This window comes from Neofelis nebulosa, chromosome 2 (assembly GCF_028018385.1).
Source record: "Neofelis nebulosa isolate mNeoNeb1 chromosome 2, mNeoNeb1.pri, whole genome shotgun sequence".
In the NCBI taxonomy this organism is placed as follows: domain Eukaryota; kingdom Metazoa; phylum Chordata; class Mammalia; order Carnivora; family Felidae; genus Neofelis; species Neofelis nebulosa.
Window position 1 is genome coordinate 164,134,752 of NC_080783.1, and position 16,627 is coordinate 164,151,378.

General features: G+C 33.8%; 1 protein-coding gene across 8 annotated transcripts in view; it reads right to left on the reverse strand.

Moving 5' to 3' along the window:
• LRRC7 (leucine rich repeat containing 7) overlaps positions 1 to 16,627 on the reverse strand; it is a 560,700-nt gene that overhangs the window by 26,241 nt on the left and 517,832 nt on the right. For all 8 annotated transcript variants that reach the window (XM_058717001.1, XM_058717002.1, XM_058717000.1 and 5 more), the window contains one exon: positions 7,685 to 7,777. In XM_058717001.1, the coding sequence (XP_058572984.1) occupies positions 7,685 to 7,777 (93 nt within the window). The remainder of the gene's footprint in view (positions 1 to 7,684; positions 7,778 to 16,627) is intronic.

Here is a 16,627-nt window from a genome sequence, read left to right on the forward strand (position 1 = left end):
ATTTCACAAAAATATTCTGCACAGATGTTTAAAGGAACACCAAACTCCTTTTCACAAGTTTTTAAATAAACATTAAAAAGGAAATCACTCGCCTTCATTTGTAAAAAAATTACTAATAATTCATTGGAGCAACACAGAGACTGGTAAAACCCATAGAAATTAACTACATGATTACAGACATCCTGGTGGCACTATAATGGAGAGGAAGAACTACACATTGTTTGCTCTTTAGACTTGTATCCTTCTTTGAGGTCATTTTAAGGGTTTGTTTAGTAGCCAAAAATTTTTTAAAAATCTGTATTATATATACTAAATATACATAAATACCACTATAGATGGTATATAAATATATATTCTAAATATATATGTTTAGTAGCCAAATAACATATATATACATAATATATGTAGCTATTTATATTATAGCCATATATATATATATTTTTCAAGATACTGCTTTTTCCGATTTGCTAAAAGCATCCAAGATAACTTATTTATTCCCCGTTATTTGAGATTCCTTAAGAAATGACAAATTAACTACTAGAATCTTTTTATGGTTTGATGCTGATCATCATGAAGTATTCTTTTCTGAATATATGGGTTAAAATTATATTTGGCTTTAATTACCTTATAATTATAATTTTACTCTTTAAAAAATTTTTTTTTAGTTTTTATTTTTGAGAGAGACAGTGTGTGAGCAGGGGAGGGACAGAGAGAGAGGGAGACACAGAATCCGAAGCAGGTTCCAAGGCTCTGAGCTGTCAGCGCAGAGCCTGACGTGGGGCTCGAACTCACGAGCTGTGAGATCATGACCTGAGCCAAACTTGGTCGCCCAACTGACTGAGCCACCCAGGCACCCCTAATTTTCCATTTATTAATTGTTCCAGTATTCCAATTATTAACTAACAGTGAAACATCTCTGGGCTGTCTGTCCATGGTGACTGAAATTACCTTTGCTTCCTGCTCATTTCTTGGTGAAATTCCTGAGCTTAAAAAAGGTTTCTCTCATTTGATTTTCATATTTTCTCTTAAAGACAAATCATGACACTCCTTCACACACTGTCTTTTCAGATTTTTGCCTCTTTGGAACAAATAAAAACATGTTTTCATTTCTTTTATTTTATGAATTCTTTAAAGTCTATATTTAATAAACCACCTCAACTGCTACTGAATATTTGGGTTGCTGAGCTTCCTACAGTTTACTGATTCTGTCAGGACCTCTTGTGGCTTCTATTTCCAGCTTCCTATATGGCATAAAATAGTAGAAACTATTAAAAATAGGAGTAGGTTACTGTAGGTGCCTGTGGATTCTTCTTTGAAGCAATTCCTAAAATAGTATCGGTAATCAGCTTTCTGATTATCATCACTGCAGACTTCCTCAAAGCCTCTTCGATGGTATAATTTTTGACACTATCTGTCCATTTCAAAATAATGAAGTGAAAAGTGAAGAATTCAGTGAAAACTTTTTCTGTCACTTATGCTAAAATAACATTTTTTAAGTGAAAAATTATTTTGTAAGCTATATTCAGTCAAACTATGATTCTGTTAGACTTAATTTGGCTTTATATAATGGCTAACACATCGTTGTATAGTTAGACCTTGCTAGAAGTGTTGTTCAGAGATGACAGTGAACTCAGGAGGTCAAAAAGGCCAGTGGTAAATGTCTGGAAGGCATACAGTTGTAAATTCCTGACACACTGACTGATGAAGTGGCCAAGGCTGTGCATTGGCAGTATAGCGTGGAGTGACAAGGAAGGTTTTTGTTTTTGTTTTTGTTTTTCTTGTCTCTCTATATTGCTATATTATTTGAAATTATATATGTTAATGTTTTCATTTGTTATCTGTGTAACTTTTTAGAAAGGGTACGTTAAAGAAAAAGGGCTTTGCAGTTTCACACATTTGAAACCAAGAATGTATTATGTTTTGTTTTATTTTATTTTATTTTATTTTATTTTATTTTATTTTATTTTATTTTTTTGGGGGGAGAGCACATGCAAGGGACGGGCAGAGAGAGGAGGACAGAGGTTCCAAAGCAGGCTCTGCAGTGACAGGCTGATATCAGCAAGCCTGATGTGGGGCTTGAACTCACAAACCGCAAGATCATGACCTGAACCAAAGTCGGACGCTTAACCAACCGAGCCACTCAGGTGCCCCTTTATATGCAGTTTAATATTTATGTAGTAAATATAAATCACATGCTATGTGGAGTTCTAGACAAATGTGTTTGCTATTCTTGATTTTTATATCTGTGAAGAATACATGACAAGAAATAGACATATGGCATGTACCTTTTTCATAGGCCAAGAACGTATCTTTTGAATCTTTTTGTTTACCAATTACCCAATGCCATGAATCTAAGCAAACCTGGAAAATTATTCTTGTGCATTTTCTAACTTGCCACTGCCCAATGTGCCTCTGAGTATTATTATTCCTGAGTAAAGGTATCAAGTAAATGCTTTGATTCTGCTCATAGAATACATCTTCTCTTAATATTTATCATATAAAAACTTTCATTTGATGCAGTACTCATCTCCGTACAAAGAAAAAATCCCATTGTTTTTCTAGGTGTTGAAGGAAGAGTGTAAAGTTGAGTCCTGTTGCAGGCTGTTTTGGCATCTGGAGTCAATCTTTTAGAAGTGACGTAGGATAGAATATAATAACTTATTCTGAAATTCCAGAACATTTATTTAGGGTTTCTTGGCAATTATATTTCACATTTGCCATGTTTACAATATTTTTCTTGGGCTTGGGACTTCACCTGTACTGTAGACAAATTAAGGCATTTTTAAATTTTTCATTTTTTCATTTCTGTGTCTACATACAGATTGCCCAAATCCGTGGAAATATGGGTGGACTCTATGGCATCAATTGAATGTGGGTATTATGATAAAATGGTGGAGAATAAGTGATTCTTTGGTCCCAGTGCCCCAGTATGTGTATTTCCTGATATCAAGTATTTTGAGGATATCCATAATATAGCTTTCATTTTGATACTATGACTAGATGATTGTTCGTGGGACTGTTCAGTACTATACTTTTAGAATATATAGAAAAAGTGACTAAGAGTTTTCTTTAATATCTTTAAACTTTAGGAGCTTAATCCTTCCTCCTTAAATAAGGCAAGGAGGGATAGCAGTTTCTGAATGATGAACTATGTGAACGCATCATTTAAAATTCACTCATCTACAGAGTCTTGGGCTGACTTACGAAGTCACTACAACAATACAGTATCAGTCATCCATTAATCCAGTCTCTTCTTTCTAACAACATCCAGTGGAAACTGTATTGGTCAATTATTTGAATTTTGCAATCATGAGTTATTATCCCATGTACATTTAAAAATAGGCAGAGATTATTGTGGTTTGTTCCACTGGCAGAATCACCACTCTAATGATACCTTAGTGCAAAAGTTATATAATTGCTTAGCAATCCACTGTGTACAGTCTGCTTCTAATTATCTAGGTTCAATGGAGAATACATGCTGACTTCCAAGGACTTGTTGAAGCAAATATCTAGACTTGACTAATTAAAGGATTTTGTAATACTTTCAATATTAGAATATCATATTAGTCTCAACTCTACAGGGTATAAATTTGTCATGTGGCTCTTCCGCTAAGTGGCATTTGCAGAGTGTGGCATGCATCATAGTGCTTATTAAGAGAAAAGGATTTGGAGTCAGATCAATTTGTGTTCAAATCTTGTCTGCCACATATTACCTAAATGACCTTGGACAAGTTAATTAACCCCTCTGGGCCTCAGCAAAATGACAGATAATAATACTCAACTAACACAAGTTGTTAGGAAGATCAGATAAGTGCATGTACATAAAGAGCCTAACAGAGTGACCAGCACATTGTAGATACTCAATTAAAGGCTATTATTCTTATTCCTTTTATTATTATCATCAGATTTGTTAGATCAAAATCTTTCATCTCTCTGCAGCATATGGCTATCCTGACAGCAATGTTTCTCTATGATAAGAGACCATATCATGGCTTCCATCCACTTACTGGGAGGACAGAAGCAAGCATTATATAGGGCCATTTTCATCTGTTTTTCTCTTTCCAAGTATGTAAAAGCAGTTTTCACTTGGCAGTGAGCCCAAAATAATGAACTCCATGATAAGTCAATTGGTCTGTTCAGTTATTAAACCTTGTTCTGACAATGACACGAGCTGTAGGACTAACGGTACTCCATCCATTTAGCCCCAGGAGACTATATTTGATTAGGACTACCTTGCGCTCTTTGAGAGGAGTTAAGTTTATAAGACCAGGTGCTGTCTGAAGCTCTCAAAGTCCAGTACAAAATAGTCCCCATATCTGGATTAATCCTGAATTCCCCCTAAAGCCTCAGTTAGCTTTTGGAATGTCTTAAGTATTTTCTGCATAAACTCATGCAACCCCAGAATTTAAACTGGAACTTCTACCAGACTGAACAACACAGTTCACTCTTGCCCTATTCTCATACTTCCAGCGTTTTGGGATGGTTACTTCACACTTCATGCTTTCCTTATCTGGCTATATATAGGCAATCCGTTTGGATCCTGTCTCACAATGGACCTTGATATTTGGCTGAAACAGTGGTTCCCATTAATCATAATGAAGAGAATGGAACAAATCTACTGGCTACTTTATACAGAAAGTTCTCAATGCCTTGAAGACATCCAGGCATCTTGGATATTTAGAACTTTGAGTGTCATTACAAAACAGTCATACATTCATTCATCAACAGTAAGTAAAATAATACAGTGTGCTTTGGAGAATATTTCTTTTTTTAATAATTATTTTATTTTATTATTATTATTATTATTTATTATTTTTAACATTTATTCATCTTTGAGAGACAGAGAAAGACAGAGCGTGAGTGAGGCACAGAGAGAGAGGGAGACACAGAATCTGAAGCAGGCTCCAGGCTCTGAGCTGTCAGCACAGAGCCCGATGCGGGGCTTGAATTCACTGATTGCAAGATCATGACCGGAGCCGAAGTCAGACGCTCAACTGACTGAGCCACCCAAGTGCCCCTGGAGAATATTTCTAATCCATGAGTTGTTTATTGAAAGTGAATATATATAATATTAAAGTTTAAGCTTTTGCTTAACTTTGACTAGGACTCCTTACAAAGCATCCACCCTGACTCAGGTAGTATCTGTTGAATTTAAGCATCTGTTTAATTTGGTTCTCCTCACCCTCAGCTGTAAATTAGCCACCTGATGAAAAAACAGTCTGTTTTTCAGCAGTGAAGAGAGGAGTACTTTTAAAATTCATTTTCATTTTCTTACTGTTTGGCATTTTTAGTTTAGTTTAGTTTAAGTTTAGTTTAGTTTAGTATAGTTTAGTTTAATTTAGGCATTGGGTTCTACTCTAAATTTTATGCAACCACTATAAGAATGGGACATGAGGCTAAAGAGATGCAACTGAATTTCCAAGAGATTAATCCCTTTCCTTGTGAGTGAATTAAATTCTTGCAATAATTGTCAGAGCCAATATTTTAGATCCTCTGGACACTTCTAACTAAATATCCACCATATGTTTGGTGTGACATCAAAAGTGGTCAATAAATTAAGAGCAGTCTTGACAGTCTTCTGCAGATTTGGAAGTTTTAATTACTCCCACCAATTTTGCAATAATAGAGATTCACTTTTCAGATTGTGAAGTGTTTTAGAGAGGAATCAGGTGAATAAAAGTGCTTTTTAGGGGAAATCTTTCAGTGGACACAGTATCAATTCAAGCTTTATATCCGTTGTATTTAACCACAAGAGCACATTATAATGTCATAGAAATAGTTCAGTCTCACTAGAGACATCAAAATGTCATAAATGTGAAATTAAATTAATAGTTATAAAGCCTTCATATTTGTCACAGTGGAAGAATTACAGGAATAATTTTAAAGTCTCACATTTACTGTCTCTTTCACTTGAAAATCACAGCAGAAAATCAACAGCATTCAGACCTCTTGATTACTTAGCAATCTGTTCATCCTTAATTTAAAAACATTTATTACCCTGTACCTTCCAAAAATATAATAAAAAATGTACATGCTCTTGAGAAAGGAGTGAAAAACATGTCTTTTGGATTTTAACTGTCTTAAGAATGATAAGATTATTAACTTCTCATCGGAAGAATTTAGGGAGAAGATGTGAAACCAGAGGCAAAGAGAAGGGTTAAGATGAATAAAACATAATGATTTGAGTCTTTTAAAAATACCACCATATGTTTCTGATAACTGTGAACTTTCATAATTTTTTTGTCTTAAGATATATTGATAATTTATCAAAATTAAATAAACACTTGGTCCTGCTAAACCATGAGTATTTTAATTCTATATCAGTGGTTATCCTCAACATCATTTCAAAGTAGAAAGGCAGTAATGATGCACAGACATTTCTAACTGACATTCTCCTAATTACATAGGGCTGCCTCATATACATTACTTATATATGAATAGCTGTTCCAACCAGTTGACCAAAGGAACGCTTATCTATAGCCACTGGGGAATTCTTTATAGTCCCTTCCATCTTAATATGTTGGGTGTGAATAATTCTACCTTATAGTCTACCTCTTCCTCTCTTCTTCCCCAGAAAGGAAACAAAGAAGGGCACAAACAATATTTGAAAACAAGAAGATGGAAGAAGTAGAGGAAATTAAGAGATAAAATCCTGTTTCAGGCTATAGAAATCTCCAGAGCAGGGGCATCCATGGTTTTTCAGAAGCAGGTTTTATGATCAGAAATTGATGTATGTTTTTTTTTTTTTTTAAATAATAGTGATAAGTGGAAAGAATCTGTCCCAGGTTGTGACTCAGAGGTAAACCGAGACCTTGTGGAAGTTTCATTCATATCTAATTTCTGTCTGTTTTCATCATCCCAAAGTTTTAAGCCACTTAAATGCAATTAAATTTGATGAGGTCAAAAGCAAATAGTTTCAATTATCATTAATTATAATATAATTATAATTACTGATTGATTCAAAGTTGGGAGCATTAAACTCTGATGCCAGCAGGGTAGCTCAGGGTAACTTTTCCAAAATAAAAAAAAATCAGGTGGTCCAGGTCCACAATGGGATCATTCATACAGGCCAGATATGAATTTGGACAGCATGTTCGGTGTTCAGCATTGAGGTAGTGGTGAACTTTTACTCATGGTGTGACAAACAGGGCTAAGCATAAGAGGAGGCCCTGATTTTTCTGCCATGGCTAACTTTAATTTTCCCACAGAATATTTATTTTCGGTGGTCTTTCAGTCCATACTTCTATTAGTGAAATACATTATGACCATGATAACTTAAAGAGATTTCAGTCAGCTGGCCCTGGCCATGAAGCATTATTTAATCATTCTGTTACTATGAGAAAACATTTTCCCAAATAAGTGATCTACAAGTAAACTTTTGGAAACAACTTGTTATAAACTGCCTGTATAGTTTTCTTTGAAAATATATACAAATGTAAGCAAAACAAAACACAAAAAACCAAAAAACCTTTTCTTTCAAAGAGAATGCTTAATTTTCTCCCTATTCTTAGGATTTGTCAAGCATTGCAGTGAATTCCGTTTCTCTTGTGCTGAAAAAGTGTGTAATTGGATTAATAATTAGCTAGTTTATTAAAGCCCAGTAGGTTTTTTCTGACTTTTTTTTTCTTTGGTAGAAGACAGTGTTTTCCTAATTAAAACTGTCAATAAGAAATTCACTTCTTACCTTGTCAGAAGGTTTAAATGGATTTCCTTGTCCACTAATTCCACCACTGATACTAAATCCAAGGCCAGGATTCTTTTCTATTCTCACACAAAACTATGTAAAAAAGATATAAAAAAAAGTGATCAACTATATATCAAGGCTAAATATCTTCAAGTAACTGCATCACAGTAGAGAGATTCACATTTCACTTAAGTTGTCAGGGTTAGCCTATATTAACTTAGTACAGAAAAGACAAACTATTTAGTGCTCCTATAGGCATAAGTTATCATTGAAACTAGCTTGAAATTACCTGGTAAAGCAGATATTAGTAAGAATTTACTCATTACTATGGGTAGGAATACATTTTGACAAACAGTTTTTAAAAATTAAGATTTATATCTTAATATCTCAATTAATTATCTCAATAATTATCTCAATTAAAATCTCAATTAATATCTCAATAACAAGATTGTGCATTATTTCAATTACCTACTTTAAATCCACATATATTCTGATCAATTTAGAAGGGACTGTATGAGTAAGTGAAGGAAAATTTGCAAGTGTACATTTGGGGAAAATATGGTTATTTAATTAAGTTGCCACTGCTTTCCAGGAGAGTAGTTCAATTCATCTCCCTGGTAGATGGTTCTATTGTTTAGAAATATAGGGCTTTTATTTTGAAAAAGAGTAGAACTTTTGACCATAGTCTGAGTGTATGTGGAACAGAGGAAGAATGAAATGCTCAGTAATAAATATTTTGGGTTTGTCACCAGCTCCTGGAGGGACAGTTAGAGCCCTTGGAAGACAGAGGACACTGGAAAAGAAAGAGGTCAAGGATATGGAGAAACAGTGATAGGCAATAATCGATGAGTATTTAAGAACGTGAAGGATAATCTTCTAGTATTCTGTGCTTTATTATCTTCCTAAGCCCAAATGAAAGTCTGTTAAACACAAGAGCCTTGTGCTTTGAGACCTATGGGGAAAAGATGGCACCAGGAATAGGTCCAAATCATGCTAAGATGTTAGCTATTGTAATAGTGTATGCAAAATGTAGATCAAGAATCCAGGAAAATCATTGCCATGAATGACCTAGAGGAATTATAGCAAACCTAGGAATTCTTGATGATTCTGAGCTAGGATATGTATGAGGACCATGGTTAAAAAGCTAATTTTTCATGAAAAGTGGGATGGAGTGACCCTAGGTGATTGAAAGACTTGGGACCCCAGAGGTAGCATACACTTTGGTTACATAAAGAAAGAAAGAGAGAAAAAACCGCACACTTTTATTATAACTTCTAAGCACAGAACAAGTGCTGGAACTAGGTGAACCAAGTGTTACTAGAGATTGGGAGGCAAAAGATTAATAAGGAATTAAGAAGAAAACCTAAAGAAATACATTAGCATATATTTTGTATTTATATAAATATATACTGGGAAAGTTCCTAAAGATGATTGGAAATGTTTGCTTTCTTAAGTAGCTTACTATTTTCCCTAGCAATCCTGCTTAGTTAGCCCGTTGATTTGCTTACGTACAAATGCACATGCCCAAATGCTCTCTATATTTTTATTTTCAAGGTATCTTTAATCTCTACCTCTTAGATAGATCAAGGCAAACTTGAGTACTGTGCCTGGCTTAATTAGCATATATTATGAGTTGCCGGGAACTGGATTAATTAGGTTTGGCTGTTTAATGAGACTACCCTTAATTTACTATCATATTTCATAATAATAAAATAATGTTAAACTATTACAGAGTTCACTTGCAACACAAGGGCAGAGAACTATCCACTAATGCGATTTTTATGGTAGAGTCTTTAATGAATAGTTTCTAAATTATGGGTAACTGCAATTACCATAAGTACTTTCCCATATTTTTATTTTATTTTATTTTATTTTTTTTTTAATTTTTTTTTCAACGTTTTTTATTTATTTTTGGGACAGAGAGAGACAGAGCATGAACGGGGAGGGGCAGAGAGAGAGGGAGACACAGAATCGGAAACAGGCTCCAGGCTCCGAGCCATCAGCCCAGAGCCTGACGCGGGGCTCGAACTCACGGACCGCGAGATCGTGACCTGGCTGAAGTCGGACGCTTAACCAACTGCGCCACCCAGGCGCCCCCCCATATTTTTATTTTAAAGATATGTTTAATTATAACTTTTCCTCTGAGCTAGATTTGTTAAAACTAGTTATCATAGGGTATTAGCAACTACAGTTTATAATAGCTTTGTATTTATATGGCTCACCATCTGTGGATATGAACATATAATAGCTTGATGTAGCTTGAAGGAATATTTTTGCTTTATTCAATATACCGGTTTACCTTGTAGTCCTTTTTTGTTATTAGTGGTTAATTAGAAAATAGGAAGAAAGAAACTAATATAATTTAAACATTTTATCTTTGTGTTTTCCCATATATCTGTGCATTTCCAATTAAATTATTTGAGATTTGGGTTACAGCTTTCTCATGTGAACATTTTATATTGTACAATGAACTATGTGGAAGGTATATACACTTTTGGCTTTCCCCAGGCCACTATAAAACCTGAAAGGAAACATATGCAACACATTTTATTTACAAGTAAATTGCTGAGAGTACTTTCCAGTTGTTCTCTTTCAATGTACCAACTGTATCTATTTTATATTATTGTCAATCTGGAAGGCACTAAAAATCTAAGGGAAACAAATTTCATATGTGCCAACTATATGAAGAACTGCCTCAATAAATTTTTTAATAATAGAAATAATAAAGATGACACTGTGGTTTTATAAATGTGACAAACAGCCATAAATTTTGATCTGAAGCTAGACTGCCCTTGGGCATGCTGTGGTATGGCTAATAGGTTGTGTTGTGACTGTTGTGTCCCATAAAGCATGTCAGAGAGAGTATCATCTCAAATATAAGGAGTTCCACCTGCCTGGTAACAGGATCATAAAATGTAAGACGAGACGATACCTCACAGCCAAGAAGCAGTCTGAAACGAAAGAGGATTATCAAAGCAGAAATGTGGTTTTCTAGCAAAAGGTCAGAACTAAGAGGCTAATAAATAGCTTATTTAATGAAAATAGCATTTTAATTTTCTATTAATATATTGATATCAATGAATGAAATTTCTGGCTGAAAATATAAACATCAGCCTGGAAGTCAAGGGTGTATTTGCTTCTTTTAGAGGCTGCTTCCATCACTTGATGCATCTGGGTCTCTGTCAATCTTGCTCTAATTAAAATACCGGGTCTTAATTTAGAGATGTCTATGATAAAATGAATTGTTAATGTGGCAGTGAGGCCCTGTGAGGTCATAGTCTATAATCTCTAGAAGGTAGTAATCTGATTTGGCCTTGCAATGCTCTACAACCTAGTGCCAAGAACAAAGGAAATGGTAGCACTTGTGTATACACGTGACTTAAAAACAACACACGTGTGTGTGTGTGTGTGTGTGTGTGTGTGTGTGTGTGTTGGGAGGTGTCATTCAGGTTTAGGGAGTTGCATTACAGAAGGATATTTGGTGATGTTGTAATGAACCGGTTTACTATGATATGTTCTAATTACCATTGTCTTTCCTAGCAGTATGTATAAAAGCTTTCAATGGATACCTATTGCTTTTGCTGCTCAAGATCCATTCATCCTAATTCTGGTAGCTATAACCTTAATTTCTCTTTGAATAATCACCCACTTTCCTATTCTCAGCCTATATGCTTTGGACGGATCATGTTATGTAGGCCTAAAACAAAGTGCCACATCCCCTAGAAATATGATGTGTGACAAAAGATACTTTCAAATATGCATTGTCAAAAGTATATAATGGTTCCTTCTTAAAACATGTGATCAGCTATTAGTAAGTATGCTAGTTATTCAAAGGAATGTTTCAATTAATAAATTACCTTCTTGGTAAAACCATTATAGCTTTGAAAATAAAAATTGTAGAAATCATGATTCATGCCTTTATTCCACAAATAGTTATTGATTTCCTACCACGTGCCAGGTATCTTGTCAGACAGAAGAAATATCCTTACCCTCATGGAACTTACATTCTAGTGGGGAAGACAGATAGTAAGCATGTAAACAATAAACAATTTTGGATAGTGAGATGAGCTGTGAGAAAAATAAAGCAGGGAAGGTAGTAGAGAGTGATGGAACAGGAGTGTGGAGCTATTTTAAGTAGAACAGCCAAGAAATTACATTTCAAATGCTCAAGTGACATTTTAGCAGAAGTATGAATAATGTAAAAGATGAAGCAACAAACAAAAAGACAAATGGCAAAGCTGCCAGCCTCCAACTCAGTTATTTTAAATGCCCTAAAGACAGATGGGTATTTATAAAGTCAAGAAACAACAAGATGGCACAAGGATAAAATTGGGAGTCCAGAAACAAAACCTATTTATGGTCAGCTGATTTTCAACAAAAGGTCCAAGGTGATTCAGTGAGAAAAGAATAGTATTTTCAAAAAATGGCACAGAGACAATGTACCATTATCCCATACAATGGGATATCCACGTACAAAATAATGATTTTTACCCTTACCTCACACGACATGCAAAAATTAACTCAAACTAAATCAGAGACTGAAATGTCAGAGCTAAAACTATAAAACTCTAAGAGTAAATCTCCATGATCTTCAATTAGGCAATGATTTCTTAGATATGAAGCCAAATGTGATAAAAGATATGATTGACTTTATAAAAATTAAAAACTTTGGTGCTCCAAAGGAGACCACCAAGAAAATGAAAAGACAGCCCACAGAATGGGAGAAAATATTTGCAAATCATATATATGATTAGGGTCTTATATCCAGATTATATGGACAACCCTTACAGTTCAAGAATTGAAAGAGCCAAATAACCTAATTAAAAATGGCCAAAGAATTTTAATAGACATTTATTCAGAGAAGACATATGAATGGCTAATAAATGCATGAAAAGACACTCGACATCATTAGTCATTAAAGAAATGTATATTGAAATCATAATGACATACTATTTCATAGTGTAGCTATAATAAAAAGATAGATATATCTATATTTTTTATTTTATATATAATAATCTTCATATATAATATATCATATATGTAATAAATATATATATAAATATAATAAATAATAGTGAGAAAGTGGAGAAATTAGAATACTCATTCATTGCTGGTGGGAATGTAGTTTGTGGTAGCCACTATACACAAGAGTTTAGAAACTAAGTTTAGAAACTTCTCAAAATGACAATTACCATTTTGTGAAACTGAGCAATTTTATTCCTAAGTAACTGCCCCCCCCAAAATGAAAACATACATCCACACACAGACTTAGAAATGAATGTTCTTAGCAATATTATTCATAACAGCCCCAAAGTGAAAATAATCTAAATGTCCATGAACTGATGGATAAATAATTTGTGGTGTATCCATGTAATGGAATATCATTTGGCAATACAAAAAGGGATGAATTAGTAATACATTCTACACTTAGCACATTATGCTAATTGAAATTAGTCAGTCACAAAACTCCCACATATTGTATGATCTCACTTACATTAAATACCCAGGGTAGGGAAATGTATAGAGACACAAAGTAGATGAGTGATTGTCTAGGGCTGGGAGGAAATGAAGGGGAGGCTGTATGGAAAGTGACTGTTAATGGGTACAAAGTTTCTTTTTGGAATGATGAAAATGTTTAAAAATCACATTATGGTGATGGTTGCACAATTTTATAAATATACGAAACCCACTGATTTGTACACTTGAAACAGGTGAACTTCAAGGTGTGTAAATTATATCAATAAAGCTGTAACAACAACAGGTTCAGCATGACTAGAGAAAAAATAGTGAAGGAAAGAGAAAGAGACTGGCAGGGGCCAGGATATATATAATTCCAGAAATTTCAAAGCCACTAGGGCTTTTTAAGCAGAAGTGTGACATAATATGATTTATATAATGACATGATCTGATATTATGTGATACATAATATATTAATATACTATATATAATTACATACTGTAATAATTATATGATAATATGTGATAATTATATAATATAATCAAATATATAAATGTTAATATTCAAGAATAGTTAAATTTTTTATTCTTCTATGTTCATACCTTTTTTTGTTGTGAATTAGAGATGTAAGTCCAACTCAAAGTGCTAATTAAATCTTTTGAAAAGACATACTAAATAAAGATTAATGAGTAAAGTCCTCTGATGTACCATTTTCTAGATCTTCCAGAAAAAAGTAGCCGACTCTGTCTGTATCTAAGAAATAGAAACTCAAATGCTTAACTCACTAAAATTTAAATAAAAATAAAAAAAGAAACTCAAATGCTTTTTTGTCTGTAAATAAATTATAAAGGTCATTCACTTCATTTCCTTCACTTGAGGAAAGAAACCAAGGAAATCAAACATATATTTAGTGGAACACTGACAGAGGCCTTCTGTTCCTACTGCAGTGTTTACTGAACTCTACTTTGTAGAATTTGTGGTGTTGAGTTACACATTATTTGTTTCAAACTGTGGATTATAACTTCAGAGTTGCAGTATTATTTTGGTTACTGAAGAATAAAATTCTAGAGGAAAAATATAAATAGGAATACTTTAAGTGGAATAGAATGAGGTATGGGATGTCCCTGAAACAAACTGAGTAAATAACATATATTAAAACCATTTTAATACCTATTTTCTAACCATCTTCATCAAATTATTGCCTTTTAATTTAAAAATCCATAGTTTAAATAAAATTTTCCAAGTTATTATTCTTATATCAAACACTCAGAATAATGTTTTCTTCACTTGGCCTCAACAGATGAAAGGCTCACCCTTATGAGCTCTTTAGGCAGCTGACCAGAGCATCTAAAGAAATGTCTGAAATATTATCTTTTCACCAACTGTTTCATGCACTCCACATATTATTAAATATTAAAAAAAAATGATTTTTTCCAAGGTAGACTGGGGTGGTTTTGGAATTTGTTTTGTTTCTTTTCTCTTGAATATGAGGGATGCAGATCACTTTGTATTACTCACAGAAGTTAATTCTAATGTAATTCGAAGGTAGTAAGTTCTCTTTCAGGGACAAACTTTAGTTTGAATGTATACTCATGGGAACTGGCAAGAGACATCTATGGAACTCCTGTCATCCTTGTATGTTAGGTTGATTAGCGGGTGTGTCCTCTTGTCTGGGGCAGACATGGACTCGGGGATTTATTTTTCCATAGTTTACTGTTTCCATGTGGGCTTGCTCTTGATCTCTGTGTTTGGCTATAGTGCAGCAGGCTGCAGCATATAATGTGTTTGACTCAAGAAACTGGATTTTAATACCAGCTTAGTTTCTAAATGGTTGTGTGACCACAGGCAAGACGTTAACTTCTCTGAATCTTACTTTTCTAGTTAATAAAACAGAAAATGCTCTACCTCTATCAGATCATTATTAATTGGATTAAATAAATTAATACATGAAAGCGTTTTGAGATGTTTGAAGCATCATGTTGATGTTTTTCTTTTCCTATTTCTGCTTTGATATCTGTATGTTCCACATATATATAAATATACTTTGCCTTGGATTATACATTTGCAAAAAAGAAAAACCAAGTTAATGTTAGTTCCTTTTAAAAATATTCAGCAAATTATGGACAATGTATGTATCAAATAAGTGACAATAATGTAATTACCCAGCAGTAAATTGTTGAGTTATACAATATCTAAAGTATTGGCTCTTAGCCTTGGCCACACAACAGAATTCATTTGGGGAGTTTCAAAATTTCCCATTAACCAGGTCACATCTAGACTAATGAAATTAGTTTCTTTGGGAAGGAGGCCAAGGTGTCAGTTTTAAAGCTCCTGAACACATTCTAATGTACAGCTGAGGTTGAGAACAACCAATATACAGTATTGTACGGTACAGGGGATGGTAAGGCTAGGATCCTCACTAGGATTGGGAAACAAAGGGAAGAGCTGAGACTCTTCCCCTGCTTAATGTAACTCTGACTCAAATCCTCTATTATGTTTGTCAATAGTCAAGATGGCTTATGCATTGAAATCTCTTTTCTAAGTAAAATCCCCTGAAAATGAACTTCAAGTAATATGCACATGGTTTTGTGTTGTAAATAATTTGTTAAAAAGAACATCCATTATTAGAAATCAGATTTATAGTCTATAGAAATTAATAGACTTGAATCTGGGTAGCACTTTATGGTTTAAAATTTACTTCCATATATTTTATTTAATTTAATCCTAGAGTTGAAAACAGACTTGATTTTCAACACCTCTGAAAAATAAATATGTAAATATAAGTGCATTAAATTAGAATTGTTGGACATTTTGCCCTGTTTTGTTGTGGCAGGTGGTTTGAAAGTTAAGATGTTTCATCATTAAGGAGGAACGTCAAAGTTTACTAAGTGCTTTTCTATGGTTAAACAAGGTTAAGAATTCTGGCCAGGTAAAAAATGACATTCATTTTAATTCATTCAATGTCCTCAGTGGTGGCATTTATTATATATGCTTATTGCTATATGGAATTTATTCTAATAAGATTAGAAATGCATTAGTTCTTTAGGTCACATTAAGGGATGCAGAGCTATGTTTTTGTTAATAATAAAACTTTCCATTTATTCAGTACTTTTTGATTTTCAAAGCATTGGAAGTGCTCATGTGAGTTCAAGTCAACACTCCATCTGCATAAGGCAGTTCTGTAAGTCTGAATTGTAGCTGAAGCAGATTTAATTAATATTATTTGACAGAAGAGGACACTGAGGCCACAGTGGGCAAGTGTCTGAGGTCATGTGGTTAATTGAATTGGGACACAGAACTTCGGTTTTGAGTCAGACAAACCTAGGTTAAAATTCCAACTTGACCAATTATACCTTTGACAAGTTACTTATTTTCTCCGTGCCTTGGTTTCTTCATTTACAACAAAGAAGAAAAGGTTATTGTGATGATTAGATAAAACATTATGTGTAAGCAGGACCCGCTATATACTTAGTGGTGCAAAATGAA